Here is a 25,623-nt window from a genome sequence, read left to right as displayed (position 1 = left end):
ACTGTTTAGTGTAATATACGAGAGGGCGACTAATCCGTTAGTACCTTCATACATTCACGCACCTAAGTTTTATCAAGTTCAGTATAACTCTTCATACAAGCTATTAATCTTCGTAGCTTGACAATTAAAGACTTCATAATTGTATTAAAACGTTATTACTGCTAACGCTTATTCTAATTCATATTAAGAGAAACTGTGCGAAATTAAAAATATACATGAATGACAGGCAATATTTTAAATATATATTTAATATTTTATTTATCCTTTTAACTATTTTCTGCATGTTTATGTTAGGAATGGAACATCATTATTTGTGAGCAATCTACTACTAAGAACTAACCAAACAGCTAAATCTGTAAAACGTGTAAAAGATGTTTTTGTTTTTCTTTAACAATTTATCAAAGATATGTTCTAACGACATATAAAAACAAAGGCTTTTGAACTGATTAAGTAATACGTGTTAAACGAACAAAATTGTGCAACCTCAAAATAAGGTAATAAAATTTCGTTTTGAAACGGGATACACATACAAAAAAAAATCGTTTGTTTTGGTGTATGAAAACTGCGAGGTAGGTTTTTATAGTCACGGTAATCGGGATAAAAGCTTGAAACTTTGTATATTAGGCTTAAGAAAATGGCGGTCATTGCAACTTTTAGTTGCCCTACATTACACGTTTCATGGTAAGGTTAAACATCAAGGTCGCACTTGGTGTGAAAGCAAGCATAGTTCCGAAATTCACGTATGACCACTGCGCATGTTTGTCATTCGGGTTTGTGATGTCGCTCAACTTTCTTTTTTCTTCTTTTTTTCATGGTTTACTGGTTCTTTTTTGTTGTTGTTTTTTCAGGTTTTAATCGCAAGAGATTTAATTAGAATTACTGAAGTGTCCCAACTTTATAACACACTCTCAAGCAGAGCAAAATGTCTTATCAAAAATAAACACACGTTTTTTTAATACATATAAATACATACAACTATGTCATTTAGCGATTTAAAAACAGATGTTTGGTTACGTTTCATCTTTCATACGTACGAGTATTTATCGTCTACATACTTCAGTTGTGGCCAAAATGTTTATTTTGTAACACATAAGATAATTATTACTAAGATGGGATTCAAATATTTGTATTGTCAAACTATTTTTTGTTTATTTTGTTTTGAATTTCGCGCAAAGCTATACGAGGGCCATTTGTGCTATCCGTCCCTAATTTAGCAGTGTAAGACTAGAGGGAAGGCAGCTAGTCATCATCACCCACCACCAACGTTTGGTCTACTCTTTTACCAACGAATAGTGGGATATATCGTATATTTATAACCCCTCACGGCTAAAAGAGTGTGCTTGTTTGGTGTGACGGGGATTCAAACCTGCAATTCTCGGATTACGAGTCGAGTGTGTTAAACCACCTAGCCCTGTCAAACTGAGAAATGCATGTTTAGGTTAAACATCTACATTTATAATTTGTATAATGAGATAGGTTCTATGGACGTCAAGAACAATTTATAAGAACAGCAAATAATTTTATCAGACACCTGTAGAAACGTGTAAATCAGAATTTTACCTATCACAACAAAACCTTAGCAAAACATACAGAATGGCAAAATATAAAATCAAGCTGTTACAAATGGAATTGTAACGTTTTATCAATTCATATTAAACATTCATCACTTGGTTGGTCCTCCTCGTGCAACACGACATGACCTGCTGTCGATCAGGTTATTGATGTAATCCACCGTGATTTCATCCCAGCCTGTCACGACTGTCAGACGTTGAAATCAGCTACAGTAGCTAGTTCAGGATTATAGTTAGCAATTTGCCGGATCAGTTCTGTCTGACAGTTTTCAATGAGATTACAATATAGAAACTTTGCTAACCGTGAAAATTTTGTAACGTCCTTCTAGTCGAGATAAATCCTTTAAGCAGTGGCATTGCTTTTTTGGAACACAAAGTTATTTCCAAGCCTTGCCCTAGAAAATGACAAACGTCTCCGTGTGATGCCTTTAGGAGGCGCCATTGGCTTTTTCCCTGGAAGATATGAAGAACATTATGTGACGAATGATTGCCTAAATATGTACTGCACCACCTCTTGTGGGAAAGGCAGTCTTCTCTCATTTGTTCTCCAAGCAAACGACGAACACGAATCCTACCATCAGATTTAACAACCCAGAAACAGGACTCGTATGAAAAGATGACATGTCATTAATGTCCTAACTGTAAGTTGGCGTGCTTTCTTGGCAAATAACAAGGTGATTTATGGTTACTATCAGTTTGTAGACAGCCCTTCTTGTAAATAACCTTGTTTGAATGCATATTTATATAATTCCTGCTGTAAGATGTTGAAAGACTTCTTTCGACCTTGACGCGTTAACCTGTTCAAAACACGACCATCTCGGGCAACGTTTTCCTACGTCTACCAGCGGACTTTTCTGAATAACAGTTCAGCATTCTGCGTACAGTACATAGAGGATATCATAATGTTATGACAATATCCGTTTGCTTCATATTTTTGAACAATCGAACAATTTGACGCTCCGTAACTTCTGACACATGACGAGGCGTCACTCTACACGAAGTCCAGAGAAATTGTCTGAACAAAGCGTTGATCTGTTTCAAAACAAAATTAGACCAAAAGTACACCATTTTCTATAAAACAGGTGTGTATGTGTGTTTGACCAAAAAAAATGCTCAAAACAACTCGTACGTGTTTGTCCGATCGTACGCTACCTTCTCTGTTACTACTCGGGAACTTATTCAGTAACTGTTTCATGCATGTTAATAATAGCATCAATATATGCAAACGTTTTGGCCAAGACTATAAATATTATGTGTAATAGGAAGTGGGAAAAGCAATATTTTACAGGAAGTAAAACGTAGTTAAACGTTTCACACAGTTAGGAGGATGAAGTAAATGTTCGGTGTGATTACAAACACTTAGCGAAACGGTGTTGGTGTTTTCGTTATTATTGCTTTGTTGTTAGTTGTTCAGGCTGTTTTCTGTTAAAAATTATTCGAATGTCACGTGATCCACTATTGAGGAAGAAAACAGTACAGTACCTGTTTCTGAAAGAGGTCATGCCACGCAACGAATCGCGCAATAACAATACTGTTATTTTCTGTCTCATGTTACACAGTATTTGTTTGACACAAAAAAATTCACATGATGTGCTTTGTTCATAGACATATTTGTCTTTCAAACTACCCAAGCTAGTTCGTAACGTTTAGTCTACGAGCACATCATCTTCTGGAACAAACCATGTGTTGTAAACCCAAAAGGAGTTTTATAATTTCTACTTTGTAGGCACATCCTCTTTTGAAACAAACTACGTTGTAAACTTAGGTCAGTTTCTAACGTCTAATTTATGGCCATATCCTCTTTCGAACGTACCGCGTATTATAAATCTAAACCGTTTCGTAGCATTTAGTTCTTATTGTAAAACTTAGTCGATTCATATATTAAACGTAAGTCGATTCGTGAATTTTACTGGACTTAATTCATTGTTCGTGAAAATTACCTGTCTACTTCCCATTTTTAAAAGCTTCTTATTAAGAAAGAGTAGAAACAGCAGGTGTTCGAATTTAATGGATCACATCCGGTCAATCCTAGTGTTTTTTGTTTGTTTTCCTCCCGATCTCTCAAAGTATTTACTTGTAACTGAGTCTGAATGAAATGAAAGTTTATTGTTTGTATTTTCTTATTTGTATATTTCATGTAATAACTGATTACTTAGGTTGTATCTTCTTTGAACTTTTTAAAATAAAATGTAAGGTCTGCAAAGTGTCTTTTCACTGAACTACCAGTTGCTCGGACTCCGGCATGGCCAGGTGGTTAAAGCAATCGACTCATATTTCGAGGGTCGCGGATTCGAATCCCCGTCACACCAAACATGCTCGCCCCTTTCAGCCTAGGGGCGTTATAGTGTGACGGTCAATCCCACTATTAGTTGGTAAAAGAGTAGCCCAAGAGTTGGCGCTGGGTGGTGATGACTAGCTGCCTGTCCTTTAGTCTCACACTGCTAAATTAGGGACGGCTAATGCAGATAGCCCTCGTGTAGCTTTGCGCAAAGTTCAAAAACAGTATTTCTTAAGGCTCTATAGTGATACAACCATCGGACTACTATCTGCAGTAGCTAACTAACACTAACGGCTTGAGAGAAGTTTGCACGAACGTGCTGGCTGCGAGATTCAGTAACTGGACATCGTTCTTCTGTATTAACTTCGTGAAGAGACCATATCGAAGACATCAGTAACTGATCTGTATTAATTTATGTGGCAAACACGTGTGATACCACTCGCAACTGCATTTCCCTGTTTGTGGTATAGGTCATATTATGTACATACTATGTTTATCTAATGTACTTACTATAATAACTGGACGATATGTGGAGACATGCTTCGCCGCCCTTTCACCCATTCGATGCCACATCTACTCCCCACCAGATCAGTTTTACTTCAATCCAGCACGTGTACAGCCTCGTTCAAAGCGTGACACTGTTTCTTTTCAGCGATTTAGTTAGTTTGCCAAAGCTAACAGTAGTTGTTCACTTGCACCAAATGAATAACAACTGAAAGCTGACCACTGACAATAGGTTGTTGTTGAGGTGATAAATTTTAGGTCACTTATGTGAGACTTCTCAACGTCATCGATGACTTATATACTTCGGTGTTATTTTAAAGATGGTCTTAGTCATTATTTACCCTTTGATGTATGGAAAACGTAGATTTTTTCATATATGGAAGTCACAAAAGTAAATATTTTTCGATCCCTTCCGCTATTCTGATAATTAGGACCATTATTTCGGCTGTGGTTTTCAAATTGAGAAGCACTAAGTTTTCACTAAAGATTTGAGTTCTTGAGGTCCCATAATTTGAAACAAACGTTTTTTGTTATTTTTTGTTGTTGTTGCTGGTAAACTAATTCTATAATATTTATTCAATAAACTTAACATTAGTTTGCACACAGCATATAGATTTTAGTGAAAAATTAGAGCTCAAAATGTGATAGATGATTCACACCTACTGAGCTTTCAGCGTTCATTTGAACGCTCAGGGCCGAGTGTTTAACAGGTCGAAATGCAGTCAGAAAGTCAAAGGCTCGAGTCAGTAACTAATCACAGTACTTTCCACTGTGTGCACATTAGACAGGTAACAGTCAATTCTGCTGTTCTGTTAAGAGTAGACGTGTTGGGGATGAGTAATGTGATTGATTACTTCTCTTGTCCAACAATTTTAAATGGGAGACAATCTCGTCAGCCTTGGTGTCCTGTTCATATATCACACAAGACGTCCTTCCACTTGAAATATTGACTATGATTACCGAAATTAACTGTTTTTATATATAAGGTATACAACTATTATCTTTCGGGGGATAAGCGATGTTCCAGAATATTATAAATTTTTGTTACTCCTACTTTAGCTGTTTTGCAATTAAATATTAATATAAAAGCATTTCTGCAAATTAGATAAATTTATATATTTATGCCCCACAGAAATTATTTTTGTTTCGTTTCGTTTCTGTTTGGTTACGACTAAACAACACCGAGAAAAATAAAAATAAACATTACCTCAATTTTTTAACCGTTTATTGTAACTTTTGTGGAATGTTTCTGTTTAAAACGTTGTTGTTTGGAATTATGCACAAAGCTACACAATGGACTATCTGTGTACTACCCACCACGGGTATCAAAACCCTGTTTTTAGCGTTTTAAGGCCGTAGACATACCGCTGAGCCACTGGTGGGCCCGTTTAGAACGGTGGGTCTTAAATAAGAGTAAAGAACCCGTTTTTACTTATTAGTTGAAGCTGTGTAATTTATTTTTAGCGTGTCATAAATATTAGTTATTAAGCATTAAATTATCCAATTCTTTATTATCATTCGTATGGTTTTTGCTCATTACAATATTTAATGTATAATAATTGACTGTTTAAATTGGATGAGGTTACTCTTTTTCATGTAATTATTGGGATTAGTTGCAATGTCAATGCTATTTTTATTTTGTGCAATTAATATGTTATTATACATTTGTAGAATGGTAGTTTATAAAAACCTAATTAATAATACAGTGAGGTTTTATACTTAATAATGCACGATTCTCGGTTGTTATCAACAACCGTACAAAACTAGTTAAAGTAGTAATTGCAGACAATTAAAGAGACTTAACAGCATGTAAACAGGAAAATGTGTAGGTTTCCTTTTCTTATGCTAGACAGCATATCTCATAAGCGTTTTAAACAAGTTCAAAAACACTGATAATCCTTTCACAGCGGCAACTTGAGAAAGGAAATGACTTATTGGAGGACGCTGCCGCATTCAACCCTAAAGTCTCCAGCTTGACAGCTGATCCTCCAGTTGTTGTTGATAACGGTGGGCATGGAGATGTACAAGAGCTTGCAGATACTCTGAAAGACCACATGAACACGTTTACAGAACGCCTAGAAGATACTCGAGAGCGGTTGGAAGATACAACCAAATGTTACCATTTTCTTGATAGAGTGAGTAAGCTACATTGCTTTAAAATTATTTATATGAGACGTTTCAGAAAGTCATTTTCACAGAAATATTAGCACTATAATAATCATGTAACTGATTAATATATTATTGTACAGCTGCTAACTACTTATTTGAAATATTCATTTTCAATCATGCATAAAATGCTAAATTATTTACCAGAAAAATCACCAATGAAAGTACAATTTCTTTGCTGTCTAAGGGTGTTTTACATATCACTTCAGCTACAGTTTGAGATGACTGTTTTGAAATAAGGAGTGAAATTGCTTCGGATTTCAATATCACTTTTATTTTTTTGCATAATGACACACAAAAACGTTTTTCTGCTTCACAGATATCTGTCAAATGGGTTATATTTCCAAGTAAATGTGTAGTGAAAAGAAAGTGTTTGTGTCATTTTGATGTTTGCGTAAAAGTGTTAAGTTTATCAATAATATTTCTATGTTTATGTTTTCTTTCCTAGTCTTATGAGTGGGCTTTAGAAACTATGAAATTTGTTTCAAAGATGAAAGTTGAGCAACTTTCTACATCTGGTCTGGTGAAAATGTTGAAACAGCTGCAGGACTATCTTGAAGATCATCCTCCAATTACAGATGAGGTGTTTCAAGAAATGTTGAATTTGGCAACAAAGCTAGAGAATAAAAAGTTGCTCGATCAGTGCAAGGTATGTTTTTTTCTTATACATAACAGTATAAAAGTAATTTGTTCAATTTGACTACTACTATTTTTCTATATTCTGTTTCTTACTGCATAATCTGGGATAGATTCAGTTGTATCCAGAACTTTAGATAATTGCCTTCTTCTTGTTAAAATCTAAACAGGTTAAATTATAAGACAGAATATTCTCATTTATTTCTGTTATTACAATACCACTGTGAAATTTGCTTTATATATTGCCATTTACAGCTAAATTAGCAATCACTTTAATTAACTTAACATTTTCTCACTTAAGGCAACAAAAAAAATACAGAAGGTTACCGAGTTACGGAGCTAAATATGTCGTAACTGTCGTCTTTAAAATAATTACTTTAACACTCGTGTTATGAAAACCAAATGAACGTTAGATATTAATCATCAACTTTATTAACAAATCATGTAAACACAATATTAAATATTTAATTTTATCACAAAATGCTTTAGCTTACTCAGCTTAGAAGTTTAATAACAATTCTGACAAACCTTTTTGATTATCTATGTTAATCCAACTTGCCTTTGAAATATCAGTTAAGTATTTTAAGTAGATGAGTTTGAGATTACAATTTATATTTTTGTCATGAAATGTTTCAACAGAATCGAACACAATAGTGGTTTGAAACAATTTTCCAATTTCTCACTTGAATAGTCATAAGATTAGCAAGTCTCTGTTGAGTGAATAGTTTCATTATTCAAGTAAAGTTCATTTTCTGTCAGTTACCTCATCAACATACTTGTATATTGTACTAGTTCAGGTCAAATATTATCATTACAAAGTAGTCAAAACTACTTGAAATGTTAATGAAATATTTCTGGAATTGGTTTCACGTAGGTCAAGGTAGCCACCTCAAGAAATGTGACTATATAGTTTTATTATATCCTGAAAGTAAACTCGTGAATATAATTCATACATGAATTATTTTTAGCTTGTGGGTTTTCTCTCACCTGTATTGCACTGTAAATTTCAAGAAAAATGTAACATTTTTGTTGCAGCTGTACAAGTTTTAATGCAGTGTATGATTTTTTTCTGTAAATGTGTTAAAGTTTTGAATTTATACTACTTGTGTTGTAGGCTGCTTCTGCTCGTTGCCAAGAAACAATGGAATTAATCCAGACAAGGCGATCTGCTCTTTTGAAAGCTAAGCAGCACCAGGAAATAGGTTTCCAACATCAGCAGGAATTGTGGGAGCCTGACTCTGATTCATCCAGTCAAGCTAACTTCCACCACCACCACAGCTGGACTCCTCAAAGTACAAGCACACCTACTGCATCTTCCATCTCATCTTCTGGGTTCTACAGGAGGAGATCAATAGCTACTTCATCTCCCCAGAGCCACAGTAGTTTGATTGGCTCTTATACTGCTTTCCCAAGTAACTATAATCCAATGTCAGGATTAAAAGATTGCCATTCAAACCACTCCATTGATGATAAAGAAGATCATATTCTGAGTCAAGGGCTCATCACAGAAGATCTAACAACACAAGGACCAGTGGCCTCAATCTCTCTTAGTAAACTTGAAGCCCGAAGTACCCTTGCTCAGAAAGAAGCTCAACCCTATGGTGTATTTAAAAGTCATAGTGGAAGTAGTCTTGTAGGACTAAAAGAGAGAATAATTGGGAGTATTGCTGCTGGAGCTGCTTCCATTCAGAATTCTTCCAAGGAAGGATCATCTCACCACAGACCACTGAAGAAGCTGATGAGAAAGTGTCAGACGTGGCAGCTCTGTGAAGAAGCTCTTCAAAGAGCTACAAGTGAAGTTCGTGAACAGAATGAAAAACTAAAAATTGACCAAATGGCAAGAGTAATTGACTCATTTGGGGAAAATGTTTCAAAGTAAGATGTAATTTTAATTATCAGCTTTTTTATCTTTAGGGTTTTGTGATGAAACCTTTCTCTATTAAGGGGTTTTATTTGCATGAATAAATCATGTAGCACATGCAACTGAAGCTCAACTAACACTTCCCAAGTTGGGAAAAGCTTAACTTGGACTCAGTTTAGTCCTTTTTTATAGATAAAAATATTTGTGATTCAGTCAGTGGTGAATATTTTAATATAAACTTCCTTACTGTTTGACAGTGAAATGTCATTTTTTTAGTATATACTGTGTAAAAGTTTAAACTGGTGTTCAGGTAAACCTGTGTAATTAGTTGTCACTAATATCTGACTCCCATGAAAGAGAGTTAGATTTCCTTACATCTTGAGAAGATTAAAAGAGGAATAGAAATAACCAGTACAACAAAACACTTTTAAATTAGCCAAGAAGTCTACCATCCTAAATTACCCACATCAACAATCATTCTAATTATAAATATTTTCAAGAAGATGAATCTTTGGTTCCTGTTGACTTGTATTAATTTTTGTACCATGTTTAGAAATGATGATAATCTCTCTCCAGGCATAAGCTTTACTGAATAATGTTTGTAACATTTGTTTAACAATGAAGCTTTACAACTTTTCATACATTCTATTTATAAGATGCCAGTTAATTAAACAAAGAAAAATTGCATTATAATTTTGAAAATGTATCTAAATAAAGATATGTTCTTTCTAGTTAAAGGTAAAGTGAAACAAAGCAGTTCTTTCAGCTGTGAAATTTATTATGTATTATAAGTTTTATCTTCAAGGAACTCCCACAGTGGAATTTGTAACTGTTGGTTAAGTTTTATTAGAAGGTTTTTGTTTATTAAATGTAAAAAAAATTCAACAGTAAATTAGAAGAAAAAAAGAGAAAATAAGTGTGCATGAAACTAGATACATCTAATAAATAAAAATTAATGATATATTAAAATTTTATGACTTTACTCAGATGTCTATTAAAGACACATGGCATTTGCAAGTTTTAATAATGTGTAGTTTTTGAAAGACTTCCAAAGCTTCAAATTACCAGTAATAACACTGGAAGCTTAGTTGTTTTTTAGTTATTAGAAGTAATTATTGTACACTTAAAAACTGTTCTAATGATGGTGACTTTTGCAGTGTAGTAGAAATTGAAGATACTAGTAGCTCATCCAGGTGTTCTGTGGCCCACACTTTGTCAGATCCAGGTATGTGTAGTTCACCTGTCCCAGTAAACAGCCATTTGGCAAGAACTGCTAACAGCAGCCAGCCTGAAGATCTTGACCAACAAACGAAACGAAAAAAGTAAATGAGTTAAACATATTGTATCCTTATTTTTCTTTATATAGTAAGAACAGTTTTTACCACATAATCAAAATGAAGTAAATTTAGTCTGTTTCAACTGATTGATTTTTTAATATCTTAAAAAGCTATATTTTTAATATCTGTAACTTTCAACTGATTATTATACCTTTAAAGCAGACATTATCTTTAAAATCTGATAATATCTTATGCTAAAGCTGATGAGGTATGATGTAACCAAACACCAAAAACTATCTAATGCTTGTTTTAAAGCCAGGCTGCAAAAATATTTTTGTTTGCTACAACCCTAAACTGTTTTGTGGGTGGGTAGGTAAATGTATATATTTTTTCAAATAGTTTGGCAAAACAATTTCAGAAATACCAGTAGTTAGTTATCTCATAGAACATAATATGTTAAAACATTAATACTATTATTGTCAACATTAATTTTATGAAGAGAATTAGAAAAAAATTTCTTTCACAACACACATTTGCTAGTTGTTATCAACCTCAGTTAACTAAGTTTAACTGACTGTTTTACCAAGTAAATCTCCAAGTACTTCCCTCTACGTGGATAATTTTCCAACCAGAAATAATGTGTATTTGATCCTAATCTTCAATCTGAAAGAACATTTTTTTTGGAGACAGATACATTTAACAGTCATATTGTTTGTATATTCTCATCTACAATAAATCCAGGTCATGTATTTGTTAGTTTAGCATGTAGAGTCCTGGGGATAAGATAAGCCATGTTGTCAAACATAAATGTATTGGCCCATCATTATTGAGCTGTCGATTGGTAATCAGGTGATGACCTGCACATGAATTTCTGAGAAAGAATTTATCTAACCGTAACATAGCAATAAAGAAAAAAAAGAAAAAAGTTGGCAAATTTTGTTAGTTGGTTTGTTATATTGGCAGAAATTGGGAAAAATAAAAAGTTTCTGGGTCATACTATCAAAAACATTTTTAAGTTGGCCCCAATTTCTGAAGGTTGGTGGGATTATAGAAAACAAAAATAGTTTTAAGCCTGGCCTAATTGTCATACTAGAACAATATACATCATATACTGTGGGCCTGTTGAAAGCAATATTTATTTCCAAAGATATTCTTTATGATTTACAAATAATTTATGAATTTGTTCTTTTGTTGCTGTATCTCACACAGCCTTAATTGAAGTATTTAGTAAAATTTCTTTTTTGCAGTGACACATGATACAAAATGTGATCTCTTAATATAACTCAGTAATTTAAATTTTAAATTTACAAATTAACAGTCATCAGTACATCACACAAACAGTCAGTTTAGCTCTCTGCCATTTCAGGTTGAGTTGGATTAATCATAGTGGTGTGTTTTCCAAAGATGCATTATACAGTAAAACCTGGCCCTGCCAGGCCAGGTGGGTTAAAGTGTTCAACTCATAATCTGAGGGTTGTGGGTTTGAATCCTGGTCGCACCAAACATGCTCGCTCTTACAGCTGTGGGGGCATTATAATGTGACAGTCAATCCCACTATTTGTTGGTAAAAGAGTAGCCCAAGAGTTGGCAGTGGGTGGTGATGACTAGCTGCCTTCCCTCTAGTCTTACACTGCTAAATTAGGAATGGCTAGTGCAGATAGCCCTCGTGTAGCTTTGCTCAAAATTAAAAAAAAAAAACCAGTAAAACCTGTTTAAGGCAGAATCACATGGACTGAGTAAAATTTCCAGCTTAGACAGTGAACATGCATTTCCTTAATTATTTATAATTTTTAGCAGAACGTTATACTTGTTTGACTCAAGTGAAGTAAGATGTTTGTGAGTAAAGTTACACTGTTTATGCTATATTTATTAGAATAAGAACAAAAATAGACATTTAAAATATACATAAGTACAAAAAATCTTAAATTTATTTTAAAATGTGTCCAGGTTCAACTGTTTAGTTTTTTAAAGATCTTTGATGACATCTACATCATTTGCAGAATAGATAATCATATCTATTACAATTCCTGTCTCACAATCACATAATACAAAGAACTTTATTCCAAATCTATGGTGCTTGCTTGGAATATGTTGCTTGAAAACAATACAACCCTTGAAAAGAATCAAAGATTCATCAATAACTCCTTTTGGAAATGGAGAAAAAGATTCCTTAGTTTTATTCTTCAGCATTGTAAACACTTCTCATAAGTATTTCTGCTATCAAAAGAATTAATAAATGGATCAAAATTGTGACACCCATTGGGAACCAATACATTCTAATTCACTAATGATTCTGATTCACTATCTAAATCATATTCAGAGCTTGAAACAATTAAATTTGATGATGTTGAAAAACGTTAAAAGTGCTAATACTTCAGTTTCTTTTTTTGATGAAAAACATTTTCCGTACATTCACTTAACTGTCACACCCTTCCTTTTCTGCTCCATGACTTACGCTGAGAAAATGACTCGGGCTCAACATTTTGAGTGGGTCCAGTTACTATAGTGCGAGAGGGTTGCCAACTAATGTTTTTAGCCTGTATCATCAATTGATGATATCTGTACTGAATGATGATGGTTGCCTTTTTCTAGGAAAACATCAATTGATTATGCCTGCCGTTTAAGGGTTAAAAATTTAGTTTTGGTCAGATAATTTTGAGCAGTAGTGTATTTTATTGTTTTTCCAGGACATTGTTACATATCATGAGGGAAATGATTCAAACAGAGAAGGACTATGTAAAATCTTTGGAGTACATAATCGAGGTAGGCAAGATAAACACTGATTTAATATTTTTACTAAACACTATAATGAAACTGTTTGAGTATTTAAGAAATGTAATTGTATATTTTTGGGAATTATGTCTTGTAATACAAATATTTAGAATTCAGTACCTGCATTGTTGAAAATGTGAAAAAGTTGTTTTTGTTATCTTAGAAGTTATAAAAGATAAATACTTATTGCACCAAGTTAGTGTCAGAGTTTTATAGGTCTACGATTCTTACAGTAGGTGTGCATAGCTTGTTGGTGATAAATTTCAACAATAAATGGAAAACACAAGATCCACTTGTTTTAAAATAACATATTCAAGACAAGCAAACATATGGACAAAGATTTGTTACACTGTTGTTTACCACAGTTTAATATATGACTTGAAATATATCTGTCTCTCATTTTTTTTAATCAAAAGTTCACACAGGCTGGTTCAGTTATTTTAGAACCTAATTGGTAATATAAATTATTTCTTCTCTCCTGTGTTATCACAGTTCAGTGACAGCTTCACTTACTGTGGGTTACCACAGATGTATCTAGAGTTTTAAGTAATTCCGTTTCATCAGAATCCATACAAGCTGATTTAATTTCTTTATAACTCAGTTGACAAGATAAATTACTCTTACCTATCTCTGTTACAATACAAACTGTGAAACTTACTTCAGAATTATCACTATAACCATTGGTTACCAATGTTTTATCCAGAAGTTGAAATAATTTGCTCCTTTTTGTCAAAGTCCATACAGGTGAGTTCAATTACTTGAAAAGACAGATTCTTCTTCTTTATCTCTGTTGTTTCAATACAAACTGTGAAATTCACTTGAGAAATTGACACTTATGGCTATACTGACAGTCTAACTTCACTTTCACTAACTTCCTTTCTTTATCTGTATGTATTTATAACATGTGACAGTAAAATCTAGAAATATCTAGTCTTTAATAACAATATTACTCAAGACAAGAAAGACTTAGAAGCTTTGAATAAGGTTATATCAATAATACAGGGTATTCGGAAAGTCACTTTGCACTTATATATTTATTAACAGACATGTTTCAATCTAGAGTACAGGAGGTAAATATGAATGACAATTATAAACAATGTTGAAAGTGACCCCCATTGGTATCAATACAGGACTGGATCCTTCTTATTTTGTTTCTAAACACTGCTATCAGTTGCTGGCTTGAAATAGACTGAATAAAATATGATTACAAAACTGCACAGTGACTTTCCGAACACCCTGTATAACAAGACCCTAGTCCAACAATTAGACTAAATACACAACATATGACTGGCACAGTTATGTAATAAAACTTGTCATGACATCACTCTTAATTCAGTTAATTTCACAAAAGTAAAAAGATTAGAATAGTTTATCAGTGGAAGATTTTTTTTCAGATATGAACTTAATAGATTAACTAAGTTAATGTTAACTGTTTTTTAGATTAGCATTTGTTAATGTTCATACAAACTCAAACAGATGGTAAAATTAGCTATTCAAGTTAATCTTCTTTCATACCTAAGCTTGTTTTTGATAGGTGTGAAGACATGTTTTATGATACCTTTGTTTTTCTGAACTGAATTTTCTGTACATTTTAAACAGTTTAAAGTAACAAAATAATTGCATAGACAAGGAAATAAAAAAAAAAAGAGTGGTGCAAACTCACCAAATTAAAATAACTTTGTTAATAAAACAAGAAAATTATGTTTTGGGCAACTTCCCTTCATCAAGTTATCACTAGTAACATGATCAAGGACTGTTGCCTGAAACATTGTTTTCTTGTTTTATTAATAAAGTTACTGTAATCTGACGAGTTCTTCACCACTACTTTATGTACATTTTAGATAGTCTATATTATATAGAAAAATCTCATTTAATTACTGCTAATTGTTTATTCTAACAAAAAATGTTATGATAGGATAATAATTTATTTGTGGAACATTATTGTAAAAAAATATATTTATAATATGAATAACAATAGAAAACCAGGAAATCTTCAAAATTCTTTGAATAGTCTAGTTACAACAGTTGTTATATGGTTTCTATGTTAATCAGAATTATCTACCAGAACTTCTTCGAGAGGACATTCCACAAGCATTACGTGGTCAAAGAAATGTTATTTTTGGAAACATTGAAAAGATTTACGAATTTCACAATCACCATTTCCTTAGTCAGCTAGAAGAATGTGAAAACTTACCCTTCCTTGTAGGACAGTGTTTTCTTGCTTATGTGAGTACCTATTCTATATTTGTCTTGAGCTAAAAGCAGTATATTTGGAAGATACTTGTTAATGATAGCCATATGTAGGATGTATATGTAATAAAAGTCGGGAATGGTAATTAACATTTAATGTTACCATTTGAAATATTAAATTATAAAAAATTGTTACATTTTTATTTTGTTTGGAACTCTCTTCAAATTAGCAGTTTGTTGTAATGTTTCCAACCTTTATTATATCATATTGCTAAATCATGTCTTTTTGCAACTAGCATTACTTTAATTTCTCTTCTTTCCTCCTCTGTTTCAACAATATGAGGTTTGTTTGATTGAAAAAAATTGTCACTGTGCAGGAAATTGCAAGATAAATGAATAGAGTTTATAAAGAAATTATTATTTAAGTATTTTCCTTTGTGTGTTGATTGAGAATGAAGGAAAGCATATAGCACACTTTCTACAGTATCCAAGTTTTCTTGAATAAAACTTGTGACCTAAATGTGCTCCTGATGAATTTTTCTTTTCCTTTTCTTTAAATATAGGGGTACACTTTATGAGTGCACAGCACATTTTCCACTTTACAAATTACATTTCAGTTAAATGTCCACAATTTTTAATGGTATCAGGATAAATGGTTAGAATTTATATTGATGTACAGTTTTACAAATTAGTGTTAAAAGGGTTATATTTTTCTTTTTGTTTCTTCTTCTAAGTAGTTCATGGTAAATTATCAGAAATGTTGTTACCTAGTTTAGAAATCTTGGTGTATACTATTCTTTTCATAATTTGACTATGGCTATTTTAAAGTAAATTACCAACGTTTCACTTTTGTAAATGTTACATGTGGAGAATTTAATGTTAGAGGAAACATGTTAATTCAATTTATTCGAAAACAAAAAGTTCATTATTCTAATTAAAGTATTTTATGTTTAACCTCAACATATAGGAGCCTCAGTTTTATCTTTATGCTTTATACAACAAAAACAAGCCTAAATCAGAAGCTCTAATGGTTGAGTATGGGAATGCATTTTTTAAGGTAAGTTATTGTTTAGATATTTTAGATATGCAAGGCCTGCCATTTGTGATAAAAATCACAAACTGCAGGAAATTTGTTCACATTCCTCTTAATTTGTTCTTTTTATTTTTTTAGTACTATGAAAAATTGACTGCATATCACCTGTCAGCAGGTTATAATCTGTTAATCTTTGGAGTTATGACATTGCTGAAATGGTATTTATATGTTATATGTAAAACCATCCAATACTTTATTATATAAAGTATGATTTTACCAATTAACTTTCATGTAAAATTAGAACCACTGGTATTTTTCACAGAAAAAGCAGCTTGAACTGGGAGACAAAATGAATTTAGCTAGTTATTTATTGAAACCAGTCCAGAGAATGGGTAAATATGCTCTTCTTTTGAAGCAGTTGCTTAAGGAATGTCCAGAACGAGAACCAGAACATGAAGATCTGAAGGTACATGATGGTTTTGTTTTTGTTACTAGGAGGCATTTGTATGTTATGTAAACTTTAATATTGAATGTTTGTGGGTTTTTTTATAAAATTAACTAGTAATGTGAATTTTTTCTGTGTTAATCAAATAAAATGTTTTGTTAAGAATTATTATCTATAACAAACTCATAATTTTGTAAAAATGCAAATTGTAACTAGTATAAATAATGCTGCATCAAGTAGGATGGATTACATAGGTAAAGTACCACAAAGACAGCAAATATTTTTTCTGAGAATTATAAAAAATATAATTATTTTTATTCTAAACTAATTCCACATTATTGTGAATACAGGCAGCGGAGGAAATGGTGAGATTTCAGTTAAGACACGGGAATGATCTGTTGACTATGGATGCTCTGAGGGAGTGTGATGTAAGTAATTATAATGTTTGTACATTTGTCCTAGTAATTCTATCTCAGAATGGCTGATAAAAGAACATTTATTTATATGGAACAATTTATATGGAACCCTTTAGGAGAGAAATACCTACGTTTTTGTTTGTGAGAAAATCTGAAATTGTACAAATTATAAGATAAAGTAAATAAATTGCCTGATCTGAAAATTAGTTGTTTTTTTTCTCATTTATAGGCAGTAGCTTCTAAATATTAATAATTTCTAACTATAATTAGATATTTTAAAACACTTTTTATATTAAAAGAAATGAAACAGCAAGAACACAGGGTCATTGCTATAAAATTAACTCTTTTCTGTAAATGATCCATTTTTGTCTTTTATATTTCAAGCTATAATTGTCTCTTTTCATATTTAAAATTTATTTTAACAATTTCTAGATATACATTTTTATGAACATGGTGTATATTTTGTTTTGGTAGTGTTCTAAGTTGTTTCATAATTTCTCAACAAACAGGTAAACCTAAAAGAACAAGGAAAACTGCTGCGACAAGACGAGTTTTTGGTCTGGCAGGGAAGGTCCCGTAAGTCTCTGAGACATATTTTTCTTTTTGAAGATCTTGTTTTGTTTAGCAAAGCTCGTCGTGATCCAGAACAGAAAGGCCAAGAAATATATCAGTACAAGCTTAGTTTCAAGGTATCACATGAATCTTCTTGAATTGCACTTGTACTTTTTTTACTAAAATTAGAATTTAAGTGTTACCAATTTGTAATAATTTATTAAATAGAATGCTTGTGCATTTTAGGCTTATATTCAATCATTTATATCTTAAAGTACTTTATAGATATCTGGTGGTGGTAACTTTTTTGTGCTTTGAAGTTTGATCCCTGCACTTTTACTCCTTGCCTCTAATGAGATAAATATTACTGTTATTTCTGATGTATGTAAAGTCATGAGGTACATGTATGTGGTTAGCAGCAATAACATTTTAATTATTTTATATTTCAGATGACAGATATTGGTATGACAGAGCAGGTTGGTGACAGCCCAACCAAATTTGAGATCTGGTTCCGAAAAAGAAAACAGAATGACACCTATGTTCTTCAAGCTCCTAATCCAGAGGTTAAACAAGCTTGGGTTGTAGAAATCTCCAAACTTTTATGGAAGCAGGCGCTGAGAAATCGAGGTAAGTGTGGTCTTCAAATCATGATTTTTTTATAGTTTTTTATTAAAACTTGAGTCAAATGTTGTTTTACATACATATATTGGTTTTAAATATTTATTTTTGAAATACACATAAACAAGCAAATATGTTTCAATCTAAGCCTAGTAAAAATAAAATTTAAAAAGTGTTACTTTTTTTATTTTGTAAAACAGATGGATGTAAAGTTCAGTTTACTTAATGATAATGAAAACATTTATTTCTTCTTCTACAGTTAATTAACTTACAGTGTATGCTAATACACCAGGTTCACATATTTCCTCTTTCTCCTGTATCCATATATTTTGTTAATTACACCATTGAACTTAACTGACAAAGAAACTCAATAAATACTTCACTATTTCTGACTCAGTGTAACTCACTAATAAATTCAGTGATCATTAGATCTAGTCTAACTTGCATTCTTGTTACTCAAATCATTTCCTAAACTTTCATGAAGATTCTAAGCACTATAATACACCAGACTACCTCCTGGCCAAACAATAATGCAAACATCTGAATTAAAGTCAGAGCATTTTACCTTAATTTTTTATTTTCTTTTGTTTTGTGAAGAAATGCGCTTGGCAGAGATGTCATGTATGGGGATTGGCAGCAAGCCTTGCTTGGATATTAAGCCTAATGAGGACCAGATCAGTGACAGAGCCATAAACTTTCAGCAGCTTGGTCGAGGTAGAGTTAAGCCTTTAGAAAAATTGTTTTAGTAATAATATATGGCAAATAATTTAGAAAATTTAAAAAATTATTCAGCAACCTTTATATTTGTACTTTCTTTCTTTTGTGAGACTACTCAAAATATAGGAATAGTCTAATGAGAAATATAAAGTGTGCTTACTAACTAATCTGAATATTTCCATTATACAGCAATGTTATAGGCAGAAGCAACTTAGGAGTCAAAATTGAAGAATAAATTATTGAAATGACAGTATATTCAAACTAGTTTTTGTAATATGTTTATGCAAGTATTTAACATGCGTATTTTAATTTCAATTATAGAACTGTTAACTTTCTTCATTCTGCAAACATTGGTTCATAAAGTTAAAAAGTCAAACATGTTGTGATAAGTGTGAAAATATTGTTTGTGTAATAATTTATTGTTTTGCTTGCTGTATGTATGTCCAGAAATTACAAACCTTTTCAATTAATGACACTGGTCTCCTTCAGCTTTTCGTTTCAGGAACTCTATTGCTGTGTCTTCATTTGACCAATTACGTAACAACAATAAACGCCCACACTCCACAATTTCAGTGAGCAGTTCATCTTCTTCTGGAAGTAGCCACGCTTCATATCTACACCATGGTTCTCTTAATTTGGGTTTTGAACCAGGAGATGACTCTTTCAGGCAGTGCTGTCGATCTATAACCCAGCAGTCACAGTGCTCTACAGGTTAGTTGTAACTCTTTCACATGAAGCTGGAAATAGAGTCACAGTAGGTATAAAGCAACAAAAATTATCATCAATACATAAAACCTCTCAGAAGTCTATATTCTTCAATAAAAAAAAGTACAGAAATATGTATATATATTTATAGCTATGCCTCACCCTGCTTTATATTAATGCAGTGGAAAATATTTTGAAAATGAACATAAGTCACAAATGATGGTACATAAAATGAAAAGTTAAAGATGTCATTTATGGTCTTCTCTTTGGGGTATATAAAGAACATTGAATTTCCAACTGCCACTCACATGTTCATCATGAATAAAGACAAACTTCTCAGGAATCAATAAAGCATTTGAATTATAAATTTATTTTGAACTATCTTTCACAATATTGTTATGTCACAATGTTTATGTATTTCAATAAACAGTTGCTGTACCCAGTTGAACCATATTTATCTGAACATTGTACAAAATGTTCTCCTTTACATTTAATTAAAAATACTTTATTATAGTTTTACAAATAAAAATATAGTTAAAAATATCTGTTAAAATGGCTCTTCACATAGTATTATCTAGTACATAAAAAAGTCAAAACCATTTTTCTGATGTTACTATACTAGCTTGTTTTTAAATGTTAGACAACTGTTTGCACATTTCTTTCTTTATTGCATGTAGTTTTTATGATGTTCAAGTAGTGAATTTTGTATCACTGATCATATAATATTACATGGTATACATGAAACTCATTGGATAAAAATGTATTTCAAAAAATAATATAAAAAAAAATCAAAAAAATCCAGAGTAGTCATAGTTATTGCTGTAACTTACTTCTTTAGAGAGTGGTATCTCAACAGACCTGAGCATGGCTAGTGACTCTTGTGGGGAATCTGAGAGACCTCGTTATAAAAAAGCTGAACGTAGTGACAGCTTACTGTCTAATGACTCTGTAATTACCCATCTTCCCATTTCTGAGTACCCAGTTGCTGAGGATCAGTTGTTGGAAGAAGTAAGTTAAATTATGTTTATTGGAGTTCAGTGTGGTCTTAAGATCCTTTATAGCACTGAACTCATTCTGTTTGAATAAGAAAGCACTATTAACAATTTTCTAGACCTTGTCTTTAAGTTGTTTTTTTACCTATTTAAGAGTATGGTACTTCATTATTGTGTAATGTAATAAATTTTATTATCCAGTATAACTTGTATTATGGTTTGGATAATACCTGCCATGAAGTTAATTTCTTGCAGGTAACAGACTAAAAAGTATATCTGAACCTCAGTACTTGTGTATATAAAACCTTATGTAATACATGTTAAGTCATGTAAAAATATAATGTAAATAAAATTTTTAGACAATGTGTCATATCTATGATTATATTTTGTGTGGTTTACAAAATATCAGTTTAATCTGTAACATATGTATTGAAATATTGGTTGTAAGTTTCTTGAATTTTCATTCTTCTAGACAGAAACTACATCTATGTAATCAACCAAGCAGTTGAAGGTTGAGGTCCAGAACTAGTCTGCTATGTAAGAGCAGCTGCTACTGTGCCAAACTGTAAATCCAATGAAAAGTTTTCATGTTTCTAAGCAAAAGGAAAAGTGTGGACTTGTATAAAATTGGTCATGAAGTACTTTCTTTAAACCAGTATTTTTGGTTCTTCCTGCACAGAAGACTAAAGGACAAATCTGAACATGTCAGTGCCTTCCAATTATCTTTTACTAAAGTCCATGAACATACATGATGACAGTGACAAGTTATTTTGTATGGATGACATATGCTTCAAAAGTTGTCAGTTCTGCTCTGTTGATTGGTTACTGTTCTTTCTGTGAATAGTTCATACATCTCCATAGTTCAAAATAGTTCTTCAAAACTTATTCTCACTAGATCGTTATACCAACTAAACAAGAGCTTAGCCAGCGTGTAGAATTAAAAACAAAGGTAACAACTTTGAGCCAGTTACTTTATACTAATTAAGATGTAATAAAGATTAGTAAAATCAAATATCTGAATTTTTCTTTCAAATAAATAATGAAGCACTTTACCTTCTGCAATGACAATGTACAATAATTGAATTGTACTGCAGAAAAATAATTCCTTTTCAATGATTTAAAAACCTATTAATTACATTTGCTCTCTGATTGTATAAAATAAGTAAAGCAGCACCTTTAAAGTACCTGCAATTAAAGATATATATGAACCAGTTTTTCTTTATTTTAATTGTAATAGTGAATCTACACTCACACAAGAATTTGGCAATAGAAAAACGAATGTTATTTTTGTAATGTCACATTGTATAGTATACAAAAAATATTTTGTAACTTAGAACTTTGCAACTTTAAATGCATTTTACATACAGTACTTAAAACATAGTTATTGTATTTGTAAGTTTAATAGTTATACAAAATATATATTATTACTGTCATGTAATAATTTTCAGACATTTGTTTTAATCATGAATAATATTACTTTCAATGTATTAATGAACCACCTCTGATAACCTGATGTCATACAAATAATAAAGATTCAGTGTTGCACAATAAAAATGATGGTTAAGTTTTTATTAAGAACTTGTTGACCTTTCTGTCGAACATTAAATATAATGAATGAAATTTCTTTTAGAAGAACCATTAAACCTTTAGTGTTTTAAATGAATTATTCAGATTTCAGAAGAGGTAAATAAGGAACATATTTGGGAATATGATACACTGATGACATTTGTTTCTGTATGAAATTTCATTAACAGTACTGTATTAAACTGTACTTGTTTCATCAGAAATAAAACTACAAAACATCTGTTTTGCTGTGCTGGAGGATCAACAATGATTTAGTGTTTTCAGCATTTCAAAATTAAATTTATGAAGTATTGTAACAAAAGCTGTAAAACTGTTAGTTGAAGCAATGGGTTCTGTTACAAATATAAATACTTAGCTTTTCCACCACTGTCAGAATAATGTTTATACCAATATATACTGAAAGATTACCTTGCTTTAAACAAATTGTACAGAAATTTAACAAATACATTTATTATTAATATACCAGAGATCCAGTGTTCCACCATAGAAACCTATTACTCATCTCTGAATAAGAAATAACAGTAAGCAGATTTGTTTTAATGTATTGAGGCATGCGAGCAATTTTAAATAATAATAAACAAAACCATCTTTCAAACACTTTACCTAACAGTTTTTCCAGTGAATGAAATGTGTCACACATGGAGTAATTATATTATAGTGTGAAAATTATTTACTGTTAGTGTTCCTCTAATGGTCAGAACTTCAGTTCTTCTATTCAACAAATTATTCTACTTGTGCCAACATCCTACACACAGATCTAAGCTATATTCTTGATTTGGTAAAGCCTATTCTTAGGCTAACTAATATAATATGGAAATAATGAAACAACTTTGTTATTTAGTATTCTTGAACACAATTGTGATAACATTGAAGATGTGTTTTTAGACAGATTAATCAGAAAACAAGGCAGATAATATTTAGGTTTGAGAAAATTCTCTACAAAGCATGTATTTGATAAAGCCCACTTTTCTGAGTTCTAATAAAACAACCCATTTTAAATAAATTGACAGCCATGACAAAACCCTCTTATAATTCAATCAATGTAAACAGAACCCACCTTGATGTATAAGAAAGTCTAGAAATGGTTATGCTATGTATATAGCTTTGTATAGAGCATATCTTTATTCAAATTTAACCTGTTCTAATGGTGTTCATGTTAATGTTGTAATATTTGTGAAACATCTGTTGATAAAGGCATGATAGATGTTTCTTGTCCAGTTGTGAGTATATACATATATAAATATATACATAATTATTGTACAAGTAATTATTTCTGTAATCACAAAATCTATAATAAAAAATATATTATTCAATGTGAATGAGTTTTGTTTGCTGTTGCAGTTTAGTTTTGTATATTTACTAAATCTGCAAAATATTACATATTTGTTATTTTCTTCAAATACAGTACTTATTTCAATATTTTGAAATATTTTATTTTACAGTAGAATCCTCCATCCTGAAAAACAAACTATTATATGATGAGAACAGTCACTATTGATGCATATATTGTTCTATAATATTTGCAAGTATAAACTAGTTTTCAAACAATGATCTAAGTATTATTAAACTGAAGTTTACTTGTAAGATAAAACAAAGTTCACACTAAGTAAAATAATTAAAACTAATTACATGTTAGGAAGTGTTCTTCAATATTACTAATGCCAGTATATAAATAATATAGCACAACATAAAGCCTAATTTTCTTACATGAAACATGATTTACATTATTTCAAGTTTTACAGGCAGTGTTAAACTGTGAGAAATTAAATACATGAACAGACATTTGATATAAAAATATGCTTGAAGCCACACAACTAATTTAAACTCTGGTTAAAATTACCATAATTGGTAGCATGTTTACTACACAACTTGTTCAAGCTTTTCTTGAGATCAACAGAATTTGTGGCACGCTTAGTACACAGCCCATTTAAACTCTGGTTGAAATCTCCACACTTCATAACACAGTTACTATATAGCTTGTTTAGACTTAGATTGAGATCACCAGAACTGAATACAAGAGGATTATGTGTCTGCATTCCTCACAGATGCAGTGAGTAGTATCATCCATGTCACATCATGTAATGTTAGTTTTTTTTTAAAATTCAAATTAATGTTAGTTGCATCAGCATTAAGGTGGTCCAAAAGTATAAAAATCAAAAATTATTTCCATGATACTTCCCTTTGCTGTACTTCCACTAATGATATTAGAAATAAAAAAAATTGGATTAACACTCCTACCAAAAGTGGGACCTAATAGGCCCCAGAGCAACTTGAAAGGTTATTAATATTAGGCTAATAAATTTGTATTTAAATGAAATTGCCATTTCATTTGATGAAATGAATCGAATGTTGCTCTGGTGCCTATTAGGCCCCACTTTTTGTAGGAGTGTTAATTCACGCATATTCAGATGTGGCAAAACTTGAACACTTTTAAATATCATTAAACATTATAGGGAAGGACAAACAAAACATGCTATTAGGATTTTTATCTAGTAGCAAAAACAAAGCTGCAAAAATCACTACTAAACTGAATGAAATTTTTCAGTGTCTTGCATATCTGAGTAACATATAACTATAATAATAATAGATGTTATTGCATCACTTATGATATCAAAATTTCCTTTCTGGGCTTGGTGTAGTTTAATTATGCAGAGAAGATACTGCTTTTCAACTTCATCCTCAGTGGTATAAGAGTTAAATACTTGAACTAGAACAATACCTCTCTGTGCACTCATTCATAACTTTCAACCAAGCAGTTGCCTTCTGCATTTCATGTTCTAGAATCCCTTTCCAATGTGCCAAGTCTTTCTTCAGGTATGCCTCTGCTTTCTCTTTCCTGTTTAAATTTAATATATTAAATATTTTAAAAGAGTCCTCTTTTAAACGTGGATTGTAAAGGCACCTTGATATTAAACTATCTTCCTTCTAGTTAATGAAGGTTTTTGAAGATTCTTCACAATTTCACATTTCCTAGTTATCTGAACTCTGTTGTCAAACAACCAAACTGACCAAGACTTCTGATAAATACCATAAGTACTGTTTGAAGCCTGCAACTGCAGCATCAGCAACTCAACAACCTGAATATGCAGGTAATTTTAACATTATTCTGAGGTCATTGAAAGGTGCAGCCATTGCTGCCTCTAGAAACTGTATGGTACATAACCTGATTATAGTGATTTATAAAGTAATGAACATAACATATAACAAACTTGCAAGATCATGCAACACTATCATTGTTTAAACAAAGGGTAATTAAAAAATTAATCAGAAAAGTAAACTTGAGTAACCATTTGCAATCGGACACGA

General features: G+C 31.7%; 1 protein-coding gene across 3 annotated transcripts in view; it reads left to right on the top strand.

Moving 5' to 3' along the window:
* The window catches only part of LOC143239615 (puratrophin-1-like), a 148,250-nt gene extending 124,614 nt beyond the window's left edge, over positions 1 to 23,636 (top strand). For all 3 annotated transcript variants that reach the window (XM_076480894.1, XM_076480893.1, XM_076480892.1), the window contains 15 exons: positions 6,261 to 6,488; positions 6,968 to 7,168; positions 8,270 to 9,030; positions 10,174 to 10,338; positions 12,981 to 13,056; positions 15,118 to 15,291; positions 16,223 to 16,312; positions 16,611 to 16,754; positions 17,084 to 17,161; positions 17,659 to 17,838; positions 18,151 to 18,328; positions 18,917 to 19,033; positions 19,526 to 19,747; positions 20,580 to 20,749; positions 21,206 to 23,636. In XM_076480894.1, the coding sequence (XP_076337009.1) occupies positions 6,261 to 6,488; positions 6,968 to 7,168; positions 8,270 to 9,030; positions 10,174 to 10,338; positions 12,981 to 13,056; positions 15,118 to 15,291; positions 16,223 to 16,312; positions 16,611 to 16,754; positions 17,084 to 17,161; positions 17,659 to 17,838; positions 18,151 to 18,328; positions 18,917 to 19,033; positions 19,526 to 19,747; positions 20,580 to 20,749; positions 21,206 to 21,226 (2,805 nt within the window). In that variant the 3' untranslated portion in view covers positions 21,227 to 23,636. The remainder of the gene's footprint in view (positions 1 to 6,260; positions 6,489 to 6,967; positions 7,169 to 8,269; positions 9,031 to 10,173; positions 10,339 to 12,980; positions 13,057 to 15,117; positions 15,292 to 16,222; positions 16,313 to 16,610; positions 16,755 to 17,083; positions 17,162 to 17,658; positions 17,839 to 18,150; positions 18,329 to 18,916; positions 19,034 to 19,525; positions 19,748 to 20,579; positions 20,750 to 21,205) is intronic.
* Positions 23,637 to 25,623: the final 1,987 nt, after the last annotated feature.

Source organism: Tachypleus tridentatus, chromosome 13 (genome assembly GCF_004210375.1).
Source record: "Tachypleus tridentatus isolate NWPU-2018 chromosome 13, ASM421037v1, whole genome shotgun sequence".
Classification (NCBI taxonomy): Eukaryota; Metazoa; Arthropoda; class Merostomata; order Xiphosura; family Limulidae; genus Tachypleus; species Tachypleus tridentatus.
This window is presented reverse-complemented; position numbering and strand designations above follow the sequence as displayed.